The sequence below is a fragment of the Typopeltis vanoorti genome, chromosome 11 (genome assembly GCF_054136105.1).
Source record: "Typopeltis vanoorti isolate ZY-2024b chromosome 11, IOZ_Tvanoo_1.0, whole genome shotgun sequence".
Lineage (NCBI taxonomy): Eukaryota > Metazoa > Arthropoda > Arachnida > Uropygi > Thelyphonidae > Typopeltis > Typopeltis vanoorti.
In genome coordinates this window covers 41,416,847-41,437,136 of record NC_143559.1, presented here as the reverse complement: position 1 = coordinate 41,437,136, position 20,290 = coordinate 41,416,847, and the positions used below count along the sequence as shown (strand labels likewise).

At 35.0% G+C, this 20,290-nt stretch overlaps 1 protein-coding gene across 1 annotated transcript in view; it reads right to left on the bottom strand.

Annotated features, from left to right (window-relative positions):
* The window catches only part of LOC150101467 (serine/threonine-protein kinase Genghis Khan-like), an 896,778-nt gene that overhangs the window by 481,274 nt on the left and 395,214 nt on the right, over nucleotides 1-20,290 (bottom strand). Inside the window, 1 exon segment of the mRNA XM_090400803.1 lies at nucleotides 9,469-9,638. Coding sequence (XP_090256929.1) covers nucleotides 9,469-9,638 — 170 coding nt within the window.

Sequence of the window (20,290 nt, the reverse complement as noted above, 5' to 3'; positions counted from 1 at the left end):
TGACTAAAGGGAATGTTCCAGAGAATTAAAACAGCCTGTACCAAGACTTATTAAAAAGTCTTGCAATAGCACAAGTCCCAAAGTAGTGTACAGCAGGTAAAATTGTTTCTCTTTACAAAGAGATCATGATAAGGCTGGGGGTACAAATTATATGCTAATCTGTGTATTGGACTTGTGGTTAAGATGGTGGAAAGGATGATGACAGTTATGAAGCAGTGAGTTGATAACAATAGCATTTGTTGTGATGGTCAGCTGAGAGAGCTCATGTTTTCATCAATTTATTTATGTACTACAACAATGTGATGAATGCACTGGACAAGGGATATGCATATTGGTAACTAAACTGGAAGGAATGGATTAGATCTGTACACTGATGACATTGCGAAGGATTTGACATGCAACATACATAAATTAGCACAGAATTTGTATCATCATCTATCATATCATATACTAACTTTGCATCATCAGCTATTCGCTGATGATGCAAAGATAGGTAAGGTAATCAGGAGTGCTGCTGATATGCAGTACTTGCAGAATGATTTGAACATGCTGGAATTATGGGCATGGGAAAACGGCTGTCATTTCAATGTTAATAAATGTAAGGTCATGCATTTTGGTGTGATTAGATATTGTATTATATTGGCCAGATTATGCTAGAAGAAACTGATCAGGCTAAGGATCTTGGAGTTTTATTGGATAGGAAGTTGAAGTTCAAAGGTTATATAGCAAAAATTGTAAATACAACTTAGAGAATAATGCAATGCTGAAATGAACCTTGACAAGGATAAGGAAGCCATTCTGTCTTCTTACAAGGCATTGATAAGACCTTACTTGGACTATTGCACGTAGGTTTGGTCTCCTGGTTTCCATGGTGATTCTGATACAGTGGAGAGAGTGCAAAAGAAAGTCAAAAATGATATCAGTATTGTGGAATACCGATTATGAAGACAGATTGAGAATTGGTACACTACAGATACTATCAAACAGAAGAAAGAGGAGTGATATGATTGAGACTTACAAACTTCTGAAAGAGTTATACAGAAGTTCAGTAAATGGAATTTTTAATTTTATGGAGGGTAGGAAAAGGATGTGGGGTCACCCTTGGAAGTTGAGAATGAATGTTTTCTAGAAGGAGTGAGGGCTAGATTTTTCTCTCATAGAGTTGTGCGTGATCAGAATGGATTGCCTTTGGATGGTGTGTGTGCAAGTAGCGAGAGAATGAATTCAAGAACAGGTATGATAGCTGGTGCAAATAGTATGGCCTTGCACAATGAGTTCCTGACTCTCTCTCTCTGGAGGTCTTTCTTAATAATAATAATAATAATAACATTGGATTAGTGAGTTCAATAGGAGACTGTCAGATAAGTAAGAGCAAGTTGTATATGAGGGACATGGTATCCTGAAAGAAGAAAGTCACTAGTGGTGTTACAGAGGGGGGTTATTTTTGGGACATCGTTGTTTAACTGGTATATAATGATATACATGATGCAAAATTGCAGAGAATAATGAGGAAATAAGCAAACTTTGCCTTACAGAGGGATATGAATGGACTATATGCGTGGAACTAACTATTAGTTCAATATTGCAAAGTACAGGACATGATTCTGAAATTTTATAGGCAAGGAAGGGATACCAAGTATGCTTCTGATGGAGAAACGATGGAGGTAAAGGAGATGAGAAATCTGGGAGTGGTGGTGAAGAGGGACCTGAAGTTTAGGGGTCACACTGGACAAACTGTGAAGTAATCACAATGGATTAAGGTAATAATGTGGAGGACCCTAACATGAAGAAATAATGAGGTCATGGTTCCATTATATCAGACCATATATGGATTATTTGTGTGCAGATTTGGTAACCTGGTTTTCATGGAGATGACAATATCTCAGAAAGGTTCATAAAAGATTGACTAGGGTTTGGAATTTGTGGTATTAAAACAGATTGAGGCTCATAATGTCATAAGATTCATGACTGCGATTCATGAAGCAATGCAATTTGCAGAGCCTCATGAATCACAGAATTGGCATGCAAATTCATATTTATTACAGTCAAATAAATATCCAATAATTTCTAGTAGTGGCATTATGGCTGATGCAATAAATTACTTTGGTAAGTAAAAATTACCATCCTATAAACTCCAGTTATGCATGTGCAAATTTGGGAAAGACTTCCTTTCTAAAAGTGGGGATTGGTTTGTTTTGAGAAAATAACTAACCAATTATAAACAGTTTTTGTATATGTATCATTGGCTTATTAATGACTACATGGAAAGGTAAATCAATCAAATTATGAAATACAGCCATATAATCTGTTCGGGATGGCATCAGTTACACATATGATTGAGCTCTTAGTGAGCAAATCAACTAATGAAAATGTATATAAGTGAATAAATCCTACCGTTCACACACATATATGTAATTACCACAGCACTCCACAGCTGCAAGCAAAACAAAGTATATATGTATTACTTAGTAGGAAATACAGTAAAATACACCAAATACCTATTTCAAAATAATGGATAAGGGAAATTTTTTCTCTGCATTTTTGATGACTTCATATCTATTAACTGCAAGAAAGAAAGAAAGATGTTAGTTTTCAGAGTTTATTTCCAAGAAAAGCCTGGTTAATCCTAAAGGATTAGAAAGCTTTACCTTCTTTCTGGCAATCACTTGAGGAATAAAGAATTGTGAATTTTTATGCAAAATCTGCATTTCCAAACCTAGTGAATTATCAGAGACTTTACTTGAGTAAATGAGAAATATCATATTAGATGATTTTGAATTTTTTTCCAAAATGAAATAAAAAAAGAAAGTATCTGATTATTTTATGAAAGGAACAATGAGTGTAGTTTTCTATATAGTATATGATTTATTTCTGATGACGATACTGAAGGGAAATAGAAATGAAAACCATATTTAAGTAAAAAGTAATACTCTGCACCAGTCAATTCTATATTTCTACCACAATTTGCAATGATTGCCTTTGTTTTCTTTTGATGGTTTTGCAGATAATGTGCAGTGGTATAACCAGAAAATAGAATTATCACTAGATATTTATATATACTTCAAACTTATATATATTTTCATCTAGAAAGAAATCTATAAGGACTCAAGTCACATATAATTTTAAAAGCAAATGTTATATACAACTTGAAATAACAAAACATTGCTTTTGAGTTATTTTCCAGTTTTATAAATATTAGTTTTACAAACATTCTACTGAAAAATCTTAAAATTAACATTTCATATATATATATATAGCCAAATATGTAAAAATTAGTCCACCTGCCTGAAGTGTAAGAGACATGTTATGCAATCAAGTGAGTCACCAGAAGTTCCATGACACGTGAGAAACATAGACCAGCATGGTCGATATTTCTCATTTTAACATGTTAAAATTCACAAAAAGAATAGTAGTTTAACTCTTCACTTTCTCTGCACCGTAAGAGTTAAACTACCTTTCTTTTTGAGAACCAGTACATTCAACAGAAAACTTACCTTGCACAGACACTGGAAGGATTGACAGATTAAAAGCTCTTTATTGATTCAGTGGGTGGTGATGTATGGCCATTCTTAGTTGGTGGAAGGATTTGTCTGGTTAAATTCCAATAACGATTGCGACTCTAGTCTACTAAATAGGAGAACCGATCACTGAAGTAGGCCCTTCTTCTTAGAGAGAGAGAGAGAGAGAGACAAGTGGCATTCAGACACTGCACAAGATAGAGCAATAACAGGTCTATGATGCCCTTAGATGTCCAGGAGGTTCGTGGAGTTACACTGAATCAGTGTAACCTCACCAACCTCCTTCGTGACAGGGATAGGGGATTGTAATTGTTCCCCTTGAATGAGAATGTTTAAGAGGAACAGACGGGGACATTTGTATTATGATGCTAGAGGTGAAATTCTTGGAATGTCGCAAGACAAACTACTGCAAAAACATTTGCAAAGAATGTTTTCATTAATCAAGAATGAAAGTTAGAGGTTTGAAGGCAATCAGATACTAACCATAAACGATGCCAAACAGTGATCTGCTGAGTTCCTCAACTTAAAGATATATATTTCATGCTGTTTTATTATTTGTTGAGGCGATTTTTTTTCCCTTGATACAAACATATTTTCAGTTACAGGAACCAAATTAAAAGTATGATATGATTTGATATATACCTTTAAAATGGAAGTACATATATTCTGAAATTGAACTGGTTTAGTCACATGTGAATTTTAAAGAACATATCATCTATTTATATTCAGTCAGCAATCAATTTGACTAAGTTAATTAGCTGTAATCTTCATGCAACCTTATGACGTCAACACAGTGCAGAAGTTAGAGAGACTGTTATCTGCAGAACTCTTCAATGACAACATCCAGTGCTGTATATTATGCAATATGCAATGCCTTAAATTCTATAACAAGCAGTTCAGTCATTGCTGAGACATAGCTAGTTTGAAGAATATGTATAATCTGGCAACAAAAAGTAAAAACATTTCTAACAGTCATCAATCTTCACTATTCTGAAAACATTAGATTGCTTTAAATCTCATAAGTGGACTATCATTTTCCAATACACCTTTGTAACAGACCTCATCTCATATGAAAAGATACTGAATGTTTATAATCTTTATAAACTTTTTTATAAATCTTTTTATAAACTGGATGTTTATAATCTACAAATAGATATAACATAGAGCTATGTAGTTAATTCAGATTAGTAGTATTTGTTTGTGCCTTAATATCTAAAGATACTTACAAGAAGCTTAGGTTACACTTTTACAATAAACATGCAATCAATAAATGTGCTTATTTTCATTTCAAAATAATGGATAAGGGAAATTTTTTCTCGGCATTTTTGATGACTTGACATCTATTAACTGCAAGAAAGAAAGAAAGACGTTAGTTTTCAGAGTTTATTTCCAAGAAAAGCCTTTTTTTTATTTTTATTACTATTCTAAACTACCATGGAGTGATATGACACTATTGGAGGTTTTCTTAAAAGGCTATCATGTTACAACCAAAAGACGATCATGCTACTCCTTAAACTCATCAACTGTCTGCACACTCGTGACCTTCTCAGTCTACATATCACATGCTCCATGCAACAAACTTACTTGTTACTCTCTTAGTCACTACTTCTTTTTGCAACCAGGGATGACTTCTTGTACTTGTTCCCTTCCCTCATTCAGTCATATGAAAAATCTGTCTAGTGTCAATCCACTAAATCCTTCTCAGTAGCTTAAATGCCTCATCATATCATCCCTTCATCTTCTATTCACTAGACTTGGTAGATTATATGCTCTCAGTCTATAGCCAATGTTCTGCAGTATGATAACATTTTTGTTATCCACCTCTGTACCCTCTCCAAAGTCATTTCACCTGTTTCAAATCCTAATGATAAGTAATCCACATGTTGTTTGATTAAGGCTTAATACAAAGAACATAACAGCCTCTTATCTCTATTGTTTAACATCCTCCTCAGTACTGCAGAAATCCTCTAGGTTCTCATCCCAACTTTTGCAATATATTCTTCTCACTCATCATCAAATTCTTGATATGAATCTTCAAGTGATGTACAGGATACCATGTTAAGAATACAAGAAAACTTTACATTATTATTAAATTCATATCAACAACATTCCTCCAAATTAGCATGTTACTTGCCAGTATTGTCAGTTCTTGATCTTCCTCTAGGTCTTTTTACTGGCATCAAACATCAGCTTTACTAATCTTTCTTTTCCCAAACCACCACCACCACCACCACCACCTAAGCTTAGCTCTGCCCACACACAGATTCCTGAATGCTAACCATGTCATGATCCTTCTTAATCAATTTGCTTTTAATATTATTCTGCCATTGAAGCCATCTGTTCAATCCTCTGATTTCTCTCAGAACTCTCATATCTGTGATTTCCAGTCCCTGATGAGCTATTTATATTTCTAACATGGTTGTCAGATCCATACAACTGGCTCAAACATTACCTTTTATACAGCTAGTTTAGTATTTGGATGAATTTCTCTCTCTCTCATATTCCAAATAAATTTATTCAAATGAGTTTACAATATACAAGAATGGCTTATACTACTGTCTCTGTCCATATTTAATTCACTATCTTCACTAAAAATTGTGCCTAAATTGCTGAAGTATTTTCCATGTTCTGTAGGTTCTCATTCAGGAGATATTCTCCTGAATTCTCCCTCATTGATATTCTCCGTCAAATTTTCATAGTGTTTGTATTGTTATTCCTGATATTCATGCCAAATTTATTACAGTAGTTATTCAATTTATTAAGGAATCCTAAAGACTTTACTAGATTTATTTAAGTGAAGAATGTTATCTGCATAAAACAAGGATCTGAGATTAATCTTCATAATTAATTTCTTCATAATCTAATCCACATAGATGATGAATAACAGTGGAGATACTGTGCATCCTTGTCTCACACTGATTTTACATTAAACCACCTTCCTATAACTCTTTCAACTATAACTGTTGATTTATTAACTATATATTACTCTGTATAATGTCCTGTTTACATCATACAATTTTAGCATTCTGAACAGCTTTTCTCTAGACACTTTGTATTAATATTATTATTACATGACACCTTCAGGAAGTCCAGGGACTCATCGAGGGAGGGCACCTACTCTACAACTCTGTCTCCACCACTCAATCCACCAACTATAGCGAACCTCATCATCTACACCAATGCCATCTACTGCCCACCACAACCACTAGTATTTTCACAATCACAAATATCCATGCCCGTGGTGGGATTCGAACCCGCAGCCTTTTGGCTGGAGAGCGGATATGCTAACCACTCAGCCAAATGAGATATAACACGGATCCATATTTAAGTTTTGTGGACTTCTAAAAGTCCACAAAACTTAAATATGGATCCGTGTTATATCTCATGATATCTCAACTATATGTCTAAAAGTGAAAAATCTTATCCCAACAACCTGTATTTGGCCTGAACCCATCCCCTCCAAGTTTCCCTTTCACAATTTTTCTTAGCCTCTTAGCAAATATGCTTGCACAAGTTCTCAATCAAAATATTCAGTACAGAAATTTCTCTGTAATTCTCACATCTACTTTTGTTTCCCCTTTTTTTTTTTTTTCCACAGATCAGTGCTATAAAAGCTCTAGCAGTCATCCAGATTTCAACCTTCTAACCAGGCATTCTGAATTTATATGGTGCTGCCACTGTAAAACTCTTATATTTTGGTATTTGAGCATTTCTGAATATCACCTACTCCAGCTAATTTTCCACATTTCAGATTTTTTGATGGCTTTTTATATAATATTTTCTACCACTATATCCATCACTTTTTTGGTTTTATTTAGCAATCTTTCAAAATAACTATTCCAACACATCCAGAATATCTTTACCTTCAGTTTTTGTATATCAATGATTCCTTTTACTACATTTTCAAGTTTTCATAACTTTCACAACATTTTCCCTAAAATACTTTTACTAAAATTAAATAATAACAAAGAAATAAAATTTTTCAAAATAAAAATGCACCAGTCTCTAGACACTTAGTTCTTCATAGGGAAAAGATCCAAGTTTGATTCTCGTTGTGATGAGAGAAATCTTTATATGGTGGATTGCCCAGAGTGGAATGACCTTCCATGATAAGTTCTTGGACTCTTTGGAGATCTCATACAATCTTCTTCTTCTTCTTCCTCTTGTGCTTTATCCCATCTATTTGGGGTTGGCTTTTTTACATGATGAGACTTTACATGCATGATCCCAACTGACTTATCACAGAACCTGACATTCACGTGGGGGGGGGATATTTAATGTCTGTAGAAGTGTGTTCAGATGAGTCGTTTTTCATCTGAGGAATGAAAAACCTGAATTTCCGGGAGGAAAAAACCCTGCATCTCTGCGAGACCAACTAACTCACCTATAGTCAAAAGAGACCAGATAAAAGTTCCTCATGTCCTGGATGGGAATCAAACCCAGATCTTTCTGACCAAAAGGCTCCAGCTATACTAACTGAGCTAAGGAGGTTCTGGAGATCTCATGCAAAAATAATAAGAATAAACATGCAAACAACTGAATACCTCCCAGTGAAAATTGCTAACATAGAGGCTAAACAGAACAGTCCCAGTACCGAACTCTGTGGAACTCTACCCATAATTTTTCTTTTCCATTATAGTGCTTAAACAACTGTCAGGCATCTGAAAGTTGATTGTCAGACATCTGAAAATGCCAGAAAGTCAATTTCTATTCCAGTCCATTAACCTGATATCTAAACTTACATACTACAACTTAAATATCAACATTTCATGACAAATGACTTCAAAATCCAGAAAAATTGCAGTATCTAACTCTCATCTGCTGCTCGTTACTTTACAGCAAAAGGCAACCAAATTACTTTTTAAAAAAAATAAATTAATTAATTAAAAAAATTAAAAAAAAAAGAGCACCCCTTAACAAAGTCATGCTGGCCTTTTTGAATAATATTATCCTCATCTACCTAATTCTCTATACAAGCTTTTAGAATTTTCCTGAAATCTTAACAATCACAGAAGAAAGTGGAAAAGTGGTGTGATATCCCTAGGAAAGAGATCTTTTATAATGTCTATGACCTCCTCAACTGGAACGTTCGTGAAGGAGACCACATCCGTATTCACAATAATGACTGAAGCATCTTGCTTCATGCATACATTGTCACGTGAGCTGTCAAATTTGGTTGCCTAACCATTGTTAACGGTTTACTGTACTCTTTCATTTTTTTGCATTTATTATTTTCTTTCACCATCACAGAAGAAATACAAATCTGCTCAATATTTTAAAACAGCCATTCTATCACTATTCTTAAGCAATCTTACCCTCCTTCATTCATCAAACATCGAGGTTATTCTTTACTTGGTCAAACTAGATATTTACTTCATCCTTGTAGTTTTCTTTTTCTTTTTTTTTTGTTTACAAATATTATAATTACCATATTTTCAAAATAAAATAAAAAATTCACATTTGATGCCTGTAGATGCCATGTGGTCACTCCTGTACCTCACCAGGTTTTGCAAGTGAAGTCTTCTTCTAGAATAAGTGGTAGAGTTGCAGATTTCCTTTCCACACAGAGTTAGTAGAACAATTACAAACATCCATGCCCATGGTGGGGATTCAAACCCACAGCCTTTTGGCTGGAGAGTGGATACGCTAACCATTCAACCAAACAGGCCGGCAATGTATATTCAAGATAAACTTAATTTAGTTTAGTTTCAGTAAGGAAATCATGTAAAATGATATAAAATAAAAACAGCATGACATGATTAACAAGAATTTCAAAATAATTTCAAATATTGCATAATTCTCTTTTTATCTTTTGTTTCTTGATTCTGGGAAATTATGCAGTATTTGCTTCCTCCATATGCCTGTCAGTCCCTAAAATTATTCTACCATATATAATCCTGTTGTGTATGCATAAAGCATCAAGTTAAATCATTTTAATTAAATTACATGCCTATTTACTTCTTGGAGTGTATCTAGGTGTACTGGGCTTGCACGACCAATATGTCGCTGTTTTATTGATTCCATTTCATCTTCAAGATGATGTGCATATTCCTCAGTTCTTTCTCTGAGTCGCCGTTCTTTAGTTGCTTCTGTTTGAGCTTCCTCTACACGGCCCTCCAGCTGAAATATAGAAAATACAATCTACACTGAAGTCATAAACTGTGCAATATTCTTGTAGCCAGGAGTGTTAATAAAGCAAAGTAGCAGATAAGCTTATAATTACTATAAGAATAACTTAAAAGTACATCTTGTAGAACTGTAATCTTTCTTTATAGAAAAAAGACTAAAACATCATTTTAATCTTTCTTTCTCGTCTCTGCTAAATATGCATTTAGACAGATGCACAAATATAAGATGGAAGAAAATTCAATCACCTTGCCTGGTCTTTGTGGTCCTCATGGAATTCATTGCAAGATGAATGTTTTCATATTCAGAATTTATGTTTTCACATGAATTTTGAATATTCTAAATAAACATTCTAAATATTCATTTAGACAGATGTACAAATATAAGATGGAAGAAAATTCTTATTTAACAATTAGAGAAACAAACAAAAACAAAATAAATAAATAAATAGATAAAGCAAATTAAAAAGTGTATATCAATGATCATATAAGTTTCTGATATACACACCTTTTTGTCTGCTTTACTATTATTTTTGGTTTTGGTTTTTGCTTTTATTTGTTTCTCTGATTGCTAAATAACAATTTTCTTCCATCTTATATTTGTGCATCTGTCTAAATGAATATTTAGAATGTTTATTTAGAATATTCAAAATTCATGTGAAAACATAAATTCTGAATATGAAAACATTCATCTTGCAATGAATTCCATGAGGACCACAAAGACCAGGCAAGGTGATTGATAAAAGAACCTCCTAGATGAGTCTTTGACTCCATGGGGTCTTGGGTAATAATAATAATAATTCTTGTAATTCATTGCAAGAATTGTATGAATCTTGCAATGAGTTTGCATGATTCAAACTCAGCTTGAATCTTGCAAATCAGTTATCAGAAAACTATGGGTGACTTGGTTCATGAGGGTAACTAAAGAGAGGTATGAACAGCAGTTAGCTAATAATGAAGCCAAAAAGAATCCTAAGGAGCTTTGATATGTAGCCAGCAAAAGAAAGAATGATTATGGAAGGATGACATTGATTGGAGAAAATGGTATAAAGATAGCCGTTGCAGAAGGTGCAGTGGAGACACTCAATGAGCAGTTCATAAAGGTCTTTCAATTTTGTGAATGTGACTTCACGGAGAGGTTGAGAGCAGTTGATGATGGGGAAGAGAGACTAACTGTAAGTGAACTAGAGGTGTATGGGGAGTTAAGCAAACTAGATGTAAATAAGGTGTGGGACTTGATAATATATCACCACGTATTCTGAAGGAATGTGCCAGGGAGTTCACGCCGGCCTTGACTTATTTTTTTAATATGAGTCTTGCACTCGGTCAAGTTCCTAAGGAGTGGAAGGAGGGCAAGATTGTGCCACTTCATAATGGAGGTAATAGAACTCAACCATCAAACTATAGGCCTATCTGTGTGTCAGTAGTTAAGTTGTTGGAGTTAAGTTGTTGGAGAAGCTTGTGAGAACTAGGATCCAGAATTGGGTTGACAACAATGGTATTATCTTTGATGGATATAATGGATTTGCTAAAGAGAGGTCATGTTTTAGTAATCTACTTACTTATTACAATAAGGTGACTGCTTCCATGGACAGAGGAGAAGGATACACAGTAATATACTTAATTTGTATTTTGCAAAGGCTTTTGATAGATTATAGCATGATAAGTTAATAGTCAAACTGGAGTGGATGGGGTTGGATATTAAATTGGTACATTGGATTGGAGACTGGTTATCTGATAGGTATCAACAAGTTATGAAGATAACTTGTATTGGAGGGCGCTAGTGAGCCAAGCGCTGTGGACGTACCTAAGAAAAGCTCCTGATTCAGATAAGTTATTCTAGGAATAATTAATTATATATGCATAATTGTTTGAGTAAGAGTGGTTGTAAACGTTGTACGCTACCGGTATTATTAGTGTGGGGGATTTTTCTTGCCTAAACTTAATTACGAAATTATTATTATTAGACCTAGTAACCTGCAGGGGAAAAAAAAAATGGCGGCAGCATTGTCATTCCATGATTTTAATTTAGATTTCAGTCGTTTCGTTAAGTGTGAGGTCTGTTATATGTGTTCCTTTGATTACATAAATGATTTGTGGATGTTTAGCACGGATGGAAGAAGGGTGTGTGCGAAGTGTGACCTGAATGAGGAACTGATGAATGCAAATATGAAATTGATGACAGAAAGTGTTAGTAACGATTGTGTCGTGAGTGTACGTTTGAAAGAGAAGGATGGTGAGTAAAACAGGCGAAAAAATGTTAAAAAATGAGTAAAAAAGAAAAAGAGCAATTTGAAAACCATAACAGATGTTAAAAGGGATGAAAGTGAGGCAAGAGTGGTGGAAAGAAATGCAACTGAGAGAACGAATGAAAGTAGAAATGGCATGATGCAGAAATCACAAGTAAAAAAAATCGAAAGAATAAATGATAGTAAAAAAAGAATGAATGATGGCGAAAGTTGGACGCATATTGGACTGAAAATACTGAAACAAAGAAAGATGAATGAGAGTAAAAGTGAGAAGAATGATAGCAAAAGTTTGACGCATGTTAGTCCGAAAGTAAGGAAACAAAGAAAGATAAATGAGAGTGAAAGTGAGAAGAATGACAGTGAAAGTTGGACGTATGTTGGACCGAAAGTACGGAAACAAAGACGGATGAATGAGAGGGAAAGTGAGAAGAGGGGATCAAGAGTTAGAAAGTTAGAAAGATTTAATGATAGAGAGAATGTGTCGCAAGATTCGGAAAGTGAACTGGATTGGATGAGGCAAGAAATGAAATGAAATTTCTTGCCTCATCCACTGACGTGTAGGGAGATTCTTGTTCCATTGTATAAGGCTTTGATTAGGCCACCCATGGACTAGTGCCCAGATTTGGTCATTGGGTTTTCAGAAGGACGAAGAGATGTTGGAGAGGGTCCAGAGGCGATTGACTAAGGTAGTTTCTAACCTCTGGAATGTTGAGTATGAGGAAAGATTGAGAAGATATAACTTGCAGAGTCTGGTGGACAGGAGAAGGAGGGGAGATATGATGGAGACCTACAAATTATTAAGGGGTTGTTATAGGATCAATGCTGGAGAGGTTCTACAGAAAATAGTGGGAGATCAGAGGTTATCTCTGGAAACTGTATAAGGAGGGTGTGAGTAGGGGAGTGAGAAGCAGGTTTTTTTCATGCAGAGTTGTGAATGATTGGAATGTCTTGCCTGAAAGTGTGGTGTTTGCAGAGAATTTCAGTTTGTTCAAAGCATGGTATGATTAGCTGCGAACAAAGATGAGTCTTTGACTCCATGGGGTCTTGGGTAATAATAATAATAATAATTATTGTAATTCATTGCAAGAATTGTATGAATCTTGCAATGAGTTTGCATGATTCAAACTCAGTTTGAATCTTGCAAATCAGTTATCAACAAACTATGGTTTTCTAAAAGCCAGTTGATTTCTAAATCCTGAACTCTGATTGACAACAAGAAAAAATTATCAAGGTGTCAAACATGAGATATACATCTTGATCTGATGCCGGTCCACACTGTATTGGATATGGACCAACAACGCATTCTGTTCAAGAATATATATCGAGCCTGAAATCCTATTACACAACAAAAAATTGAAAAGTTTTACAGAGTCTGGAAGTACCACTTCATCTGAGCTAATCCAATGATTCTGTGTGTTTGAATTATTCAATTAAACAAACTGCTTCATCATAATATAAGTAATAAATAAATAAATGAAATATTCAATGCATGGATTGGATAGCAGTTCTATGCAGACATTGGTGCAATGCTGGGCATTTTCTTTAGGTCACTTCATTGGATTTTGCCAATGTTGCCAAGATGGTAAAGATCACATTAACAATCAGAGAATGCATGTAACTAGTTAAGCTTGAAGACCTGTAGGAAACGAGGTTGATCTCTGAAAAACTCATGTTTCCAACCTTAAACTTTATGAACTTATGAAAAGCAGTTCGGTTTTTCACAATATTCTGCCCTTTTGCACTGTGGATGTTTCAGATTATTCTGGTTTCATATGCTCAAATTTGAATAAATAAAGTAGAAATGCATAAATGCATAAAGCAAACAATTCTGGTAAAACTTACTCCACACCATATGCATTAAGGTTAAGTAATTCATATTGTTTTATCCATATTTAATTCCGTGTACAGGACGGACATAATTGTTATGGCATACTGTGAAAGATGAAAATACAGCATAAAGACAAAATATGAATAAGTTTTTATCTCCCTTAAATTCAGTTGCCAGAAAAGTAATAAAAAAAAAAACTCTTTTAATAAAATAAACTTTATGAATCACAGCATTTCATTAAAAAAATTATGTAGTATAAATAAATCAAGGAAGATGATGGCACACAACCATTTTCAGTACACAATATTCTATGACAAAGCCATTCATAAAAACATCTTTTGTGTCTTCAGATATATATTTACATTTATATACATTTATACATTTTAGGACATAATAATACCACACGAATTGCCACCTAGTGGCAAAGAGAGAAATGCATTCGTTGAGAGAGAGAGATGTGGAAAGATAAGTTTAAATTTTAAAATTGTGTGTAGCAATATTGATAATTTGTTACTTAAATATTGTTCTATGATAGCTGTAATTGGGAAGCAGTGTTCGGTTTAATTAAAGTTCTGTACTTATTAAATTTCTCTGTGTTATTTTGTGTTGCTCATGCTCAGTTTTGAGCATAAGCTAAATGGGAGCAAGATACAGATCAGCATAAAAGACGAAAGGTATAGATTCTTCAAAAATGGTGAGATGCCATGAATGTAATATGCATGCAGAAGTGGGGGGGGGGGGAGATTGATGATATTTATATAGAAAAAGATAAATAGGAGAGATAAGTGAGTTATATGTGTAAGAAGCGTAACATACTTATGGATTATGACGTCATTGAATATGAGGTGGTAATAGACAAAAGATCATAGATATAGAGCTATGGAAGTAAACAGAGTTGATGGCATGGTTGAGTACATGAAAAATGTTAACAGTGAGACAGCAGGTGAAACTGGCACATTAGTGACATTGAGTAGAAAGACAGTGGACATGCAAGGTACGAAAATGTGATTGGTGTAAATGGCAGTGAGAAAGTAATGAGTGAAGACATTAAAGCAAATTGGTAAAGATGAGGCAAGATGTATGAGACATGAACTGAGAAGAATTATGGAAATGGGACAAACGATTTGAAAGGGATATCAAAAGATATGAGAATAGACCTGTATGGGGATTCGATAATTAGAGGTGTGATGAACAAAAAAGATGCACAAGGTTTGTTTTCCAGGAGATAGAATGAACATGGTGATTGAAGCATTGGATAACAGAAGTAACAAGCAAAGCAGAAGAGTAAAGAGCAAAGTTAATAGTGGTAGTTAGCACAAACGATTTGACTGATAACAAGGAGAATGTAAGGATGGATGTCAGGAGGCTAATTAAGGAGAGTGAAAGATAACAGTATGGTAGGTAAGATAGTCAGCATGTTGCTCAGGTATGATAAAGATGAGCTGAGAAAGTGAGCGAAGATTATGAAGAGTATGCTAGCACAGTTGTCTTAGGAGAAAAGGAGTTCACTGTGTGAATGTGTGCGAATGGATAGAGATGGATAGAGCTGTATAAAAGAGATGAGCTACATTTAAATGGATTTGGGGTGGGACAGCTGAAGAAACTGTTGCTGCAAGAGAAAGTAATGACTGAAAGAAAGTGAATAGAAGACATGAGGAAACAAGAGGTGTGGAAAATCAGGAGAGTAAGGAAGGAGAGTTTGTGAATAGAGAGGTGAGTGGTATGAGAGAGAAGGAACACAAGAGAGTCAGGGAAATAAGGAGAAGTCTCAGTTGGCAGGGAGACACTGCATGAAAAGTGTAGATGATGGTTTCAGAAGTGAATGTGTGAGAGTGCAAGAAAGGATGATTAAGGCAGTCAAGGATGTGAGGGTAACATTTATGTCTGGGGAGATGTGTAATATCAGTGATGATAGTGTGGGATGGCCAGGGGGAAATAAGGAAGAGTCATATCTGAGAAGCGGGGTCAATGGAACTTGTTATCGAAATGAAATTGAACTGATGTATGTGTGTGTGTGTTTACGAATGTTAGCAGTATGTATTCAAAATAAAGGAAATTGTAGCATTGATAGAGTTCATTTGCCCAAAAATTGTTGGAATAAGTGAGATGTAGTTGGAAGAGGATATTCTGATAAGAATAGAGATGGAGGGATGTGTAGATTTTTGTGAAGACAGACAGAGAAAAAGGGGAGGAGGATTGCTGTTGATGACAGCAGAGGAGTTTTGTCCATCTAGGGTGGAGATGTATGGAACAAATAGTGAGAGTGGTTTTAAAGCAGTATAGTGTGAAGAGGAGGAGGACAGGATGAAATGTTTAGTATGATGTTGATATAGATCTGATAATATGGAGGGCAGTGAGAAGAAAATGTTTAGGCAAATTGGTCTGGGTAAAAAGAAAGGGTGATTATTAAAGGCAATTTCAATTATGGAAATATAGACAGGAATGAAGAGACAGTGTCTGGAACCAAAGAACATGAATTTCTTGAGTTTTTAATGGACAACTATCTTAGACAGCACATAACATAGGCTATACAAGGATCAAGGGTCTTAGATTTGATTATCGTAATTATCTTATCAGAAGATATTATTGTAAATGAAGCGTCAAATTCCTCCAGTAGGTAAAAGTGATGATCATGAGGCAATCACTTGGGTGATGGCTAGCCATATCAGGACTTTTGTGAGACAAACTCAGGAGGTAGCTTGCAGCAATATCATGGAATGAGGAATTGGATGGGAAGGAAATCAATGATACTTGTTTCCTACTCAAGAACTATCAAGCAGAGGCAATGACTAAATGTATTCCAAAGGTTAAATAAGATTATGTGGAATAAATCTTCCAATGCCTTTTTCTTCCAGAATAAGCTGAAAGCAAATGTCATTGTGGAGACAGCACAAGATGAATGGCAATAACCAGTTATTATGAGGAGTACAGAAGCAAGCAAGGAAGATTACTCCCTTGGTAATGGTAGCAAAGGTATAGTACGAGCAGCAGTTAGCAAATGTGGCTAAAAGAAATCCTGGGGAGTTTTTTCAATATGTGGCCAGTGGTCAGATCCTGGTTGGACAGGTGGTTAGTGTATGCCTGCTCTCCAACCAATAGGCTGCAGGTCAAATCCCTCAGTGGGGATGGATATTTGTGATTGTCTTTAGGTGGGATATGAATTTCACCACATTTATCAGTTATGCTTAAGGAGTATGTTGATCTCCGAAGTTCATCTTCACTTCTTGTTATGGATTACCTGGTCATTTGCAAACAAAAAGGATATTATTTTCTTTTTTACTTTTTATATTTTTCTTTCATCATCATGCGTATCAAGGATTTAGGCTTAGCATGACCTGTTCCGGCCTTAGAAGTCATTGTTGAATCATTTAAGAGGACGTCCTGGTTTTCTTTTTCCTAAGGCTTGTGCTTTAAGGCTTGTTTTGATAATCTTTCTGTTTTCATTCTTTGAACGTGTTCCATCCATTTATGTTTATATTGTTTAATTTTTCTATTACTGGTTCTTGGTTTAATTCTTTCATAATTTCTTTGTTTCTTTTGTGATCAAATAGGGTATACTTTGCAGTTTTTCTCATAAACTTCATTTCTGCTGTTATTAATCTTTGTTTGTCTTTTTGTTTTATTGTCCAGATTTTGCTTCCATACATTAAGACTGGTAGGGCTAATGTATTGTATACTTTTAGTCTGGTTTGTTTTTGAACTAGCTTTGGTTTAAATACAGAATTAATTACACCTGTTATTTTTAAATATTTTGCAATTTTTAAGTTTATATCTTTTTCATATGTGATCATACATCCTAGGTAGTTAAATGAATTCACCTGTTCTAAGATCTTGTTATCTATTACTATTTTAGTTCTTGCTGGATCTTGCCCTTTGAAGGCCATAGTTTTTGATTTTTCTGTTGATATTATCATACCATAATCTTTGGCTATCTCATTTAGATCTAAAATAGCTTTCTGTAAGTTATCTTCAGAATTTGTAATTATTATTTGGTCGTCGGCAAAAAGGAGAGTGTTTAAGCTCACTGTAAGAGAAAGTTTAATTCCTTGATGTAAATTTTTATTTCATTTTATTATTATTTCATTTAAGTAAATATTAAAAAGAGTTGCTGAGAGGAGACATCCCTGTCGGACCCCTTGGTTTATCTGTCTTGTATATGATAGCTCGTGATTTAATCTTATTTGTATTTGATAATTTTCATATATACTTGTGATAGCTTTTAGGTTTTAGATAGCTTATGATAGCTTTTATATTTTTCTTTAAATTAAAGATACCAAGAAGATACTGGGTTCAATCCTTTATCCAAGTGTAAGCAAACAAAGTTTCGCCTGAAGTATTTTCAGGACTGGGGCAACTTGTATACAGAAACTAATGACTTCACATCACTTGCTTTAGTATCCCATAATGCAGAGCACATATCCTTGCAGACATGTATAATTCTGTGCTTCAACCTTGGTATGACCCCTGGGTCTGGCTCAAACTGATGACACCTCAATAAAGGTCGAAACCAGTCTGGGTGTGACCCTTCCCATAGCACATAGCATTATACATGTCTGCAAGGATATGTGCTTTGCATTATGGGATACTAAGGCAAGTGATGTGAAGTCATTAGCTTCTATATAAGAGTTGCCCCAGTCCTGAAAATACTTCAGGCACAAACTTTGTTTGCTTACATTTGGATAAAGGATTAAACGGAGTATATAATTTCTTGGTATCTTTAATTTATAGCATAACCAAATGGGGAAACCTCCAACAACTTCTATTTATTTTTATTTCTTTACTATTTCATCTATATCGATATTAAATAAGAGTGGTGACATTTAGCATTTAGTCCTGATGGACTCCTCTGTTTATTGATTTCCATTCTGTGATTTTTATAGCTATTTAGTTGTTTTGATACATGTTGGTTATTATCACAAGTAGCTGATCTGGAATGCTTAGATTCATGAGTATGGTCCAGTTTGTTACTTAAGCCTCTGTCAAAGGTTTTCTGGTAATCTACAAATGATAATATGTATTTCCATGTTGCATTCACAATACTTTTCGATTAAGATTTTTAATGTAAAAGCTAGGTCAATACTGAAAATGCAGTAGCTGTCATTACTCTAAAAAAGGATTGCCATTGTCTGAATTTGTTCTGGACTTGTTGGCAATGTGAAACATGTTTGCATGATCTCACTTAGAACACAGCTGAATCACAAACTGATCAGCTGTAGCTAAGGCTTACATTAGATTGTTGAGGTCAAACATAATATTTGTAGATTCTAATTTTTTTCTTTTGATTTTATGATACCACTGCCATAAGATCACAGGTGCATCCCACTTTATGCCTTGTAAATTGGTTTTCATTTGGATATGCAGAAGATAGGACATGACTGTTTAGAGCTGAGACATTGCATCTACCATATTTGATTTTCTGATGTATTCTTCAGCATGCTGTTCTATGGATTTCTTCCATTTGTCCATAATAAAGTTCACTGCAGTCACACCAAAGATAGTAAACACCCAGGTATAGGTGTTTTGATTTCACCTAACAAAGCAAAAATCATAGTTTAGTTAGAGGTGGAAAGTAGTTCTGATTTTGCAAATCCTGAGAACTGTATTCAACTTGGTTGCAGTGGAGCTAATGGGAGGGGAGGGAGAGAAAGAGTTGAGACATAAGCATTTACCCATTACAACCTAGACTGAAAGAAATATGTTGATGATGTTTTTGTGAATATGGAGTTATGGTTAAAACATGTTTCAAGAGTTGTTAAATCATCTGAACAATCAATGTCCAAAAATCTGGTTTACAGCAGAGAGAGAAATCAATGAGAAGATAGGCAAGCCTATCTTCTCATCAATGAAGAATTTACTAATGAACTCAAATTTCTTACTGCAACATTCCAGAATAACTGCTAGATAAAAGAATTGCTTCTAGATTTCTATTTCACCCACCAACATGCTACAGCATTGATATACTGGAGAGCGGATAAACTAACCACTCGGCCAGCCAGGCTGGCCGAATGGTTAGTGTATCCATTCTCGGGCCAAGGGGATGCAGGTTTGAATCCCGCCGTGGGCATGGATGTTTGTGACTGTCTTTGGAAATACTAGTGGTAGTGGTGGTAGTCGGCAGTAGATGGCGTTGTTGTAGTTGCAGTCAGTTGGTGGATTGAGTGGAGAAACAGAGTTGTAGAGCAGGTGCCCTCCCTCGATGAGTCGTTGGACTCCCTGGAGGTATTATAATAACACACACACACACACACACACTGTTCATTCATTATAACCAAGTTAACACGTTCGCTGCCAACTACGAGTATACTCGTAGTTAGTAAACCAGCCACACAAGCCAGCTACAAGTATACTCGTATGACGCTTACCGCAGGCAACGAGATTACTGTACTGACCTTGAAGAAGTGAAAATGCTTGGCTTGTGGAGCTAGCATCAAAACTGTGTATTCTCGTAGATGGTATATGCTATGCACAAGCCAACTACGAGTATATTCGTATGATGTTTACTGCTGGCAACGAGATTACCATACTGACCTTGAAGAAGTGAAATTGCTTGGCGTATGGGAATAGGCTATG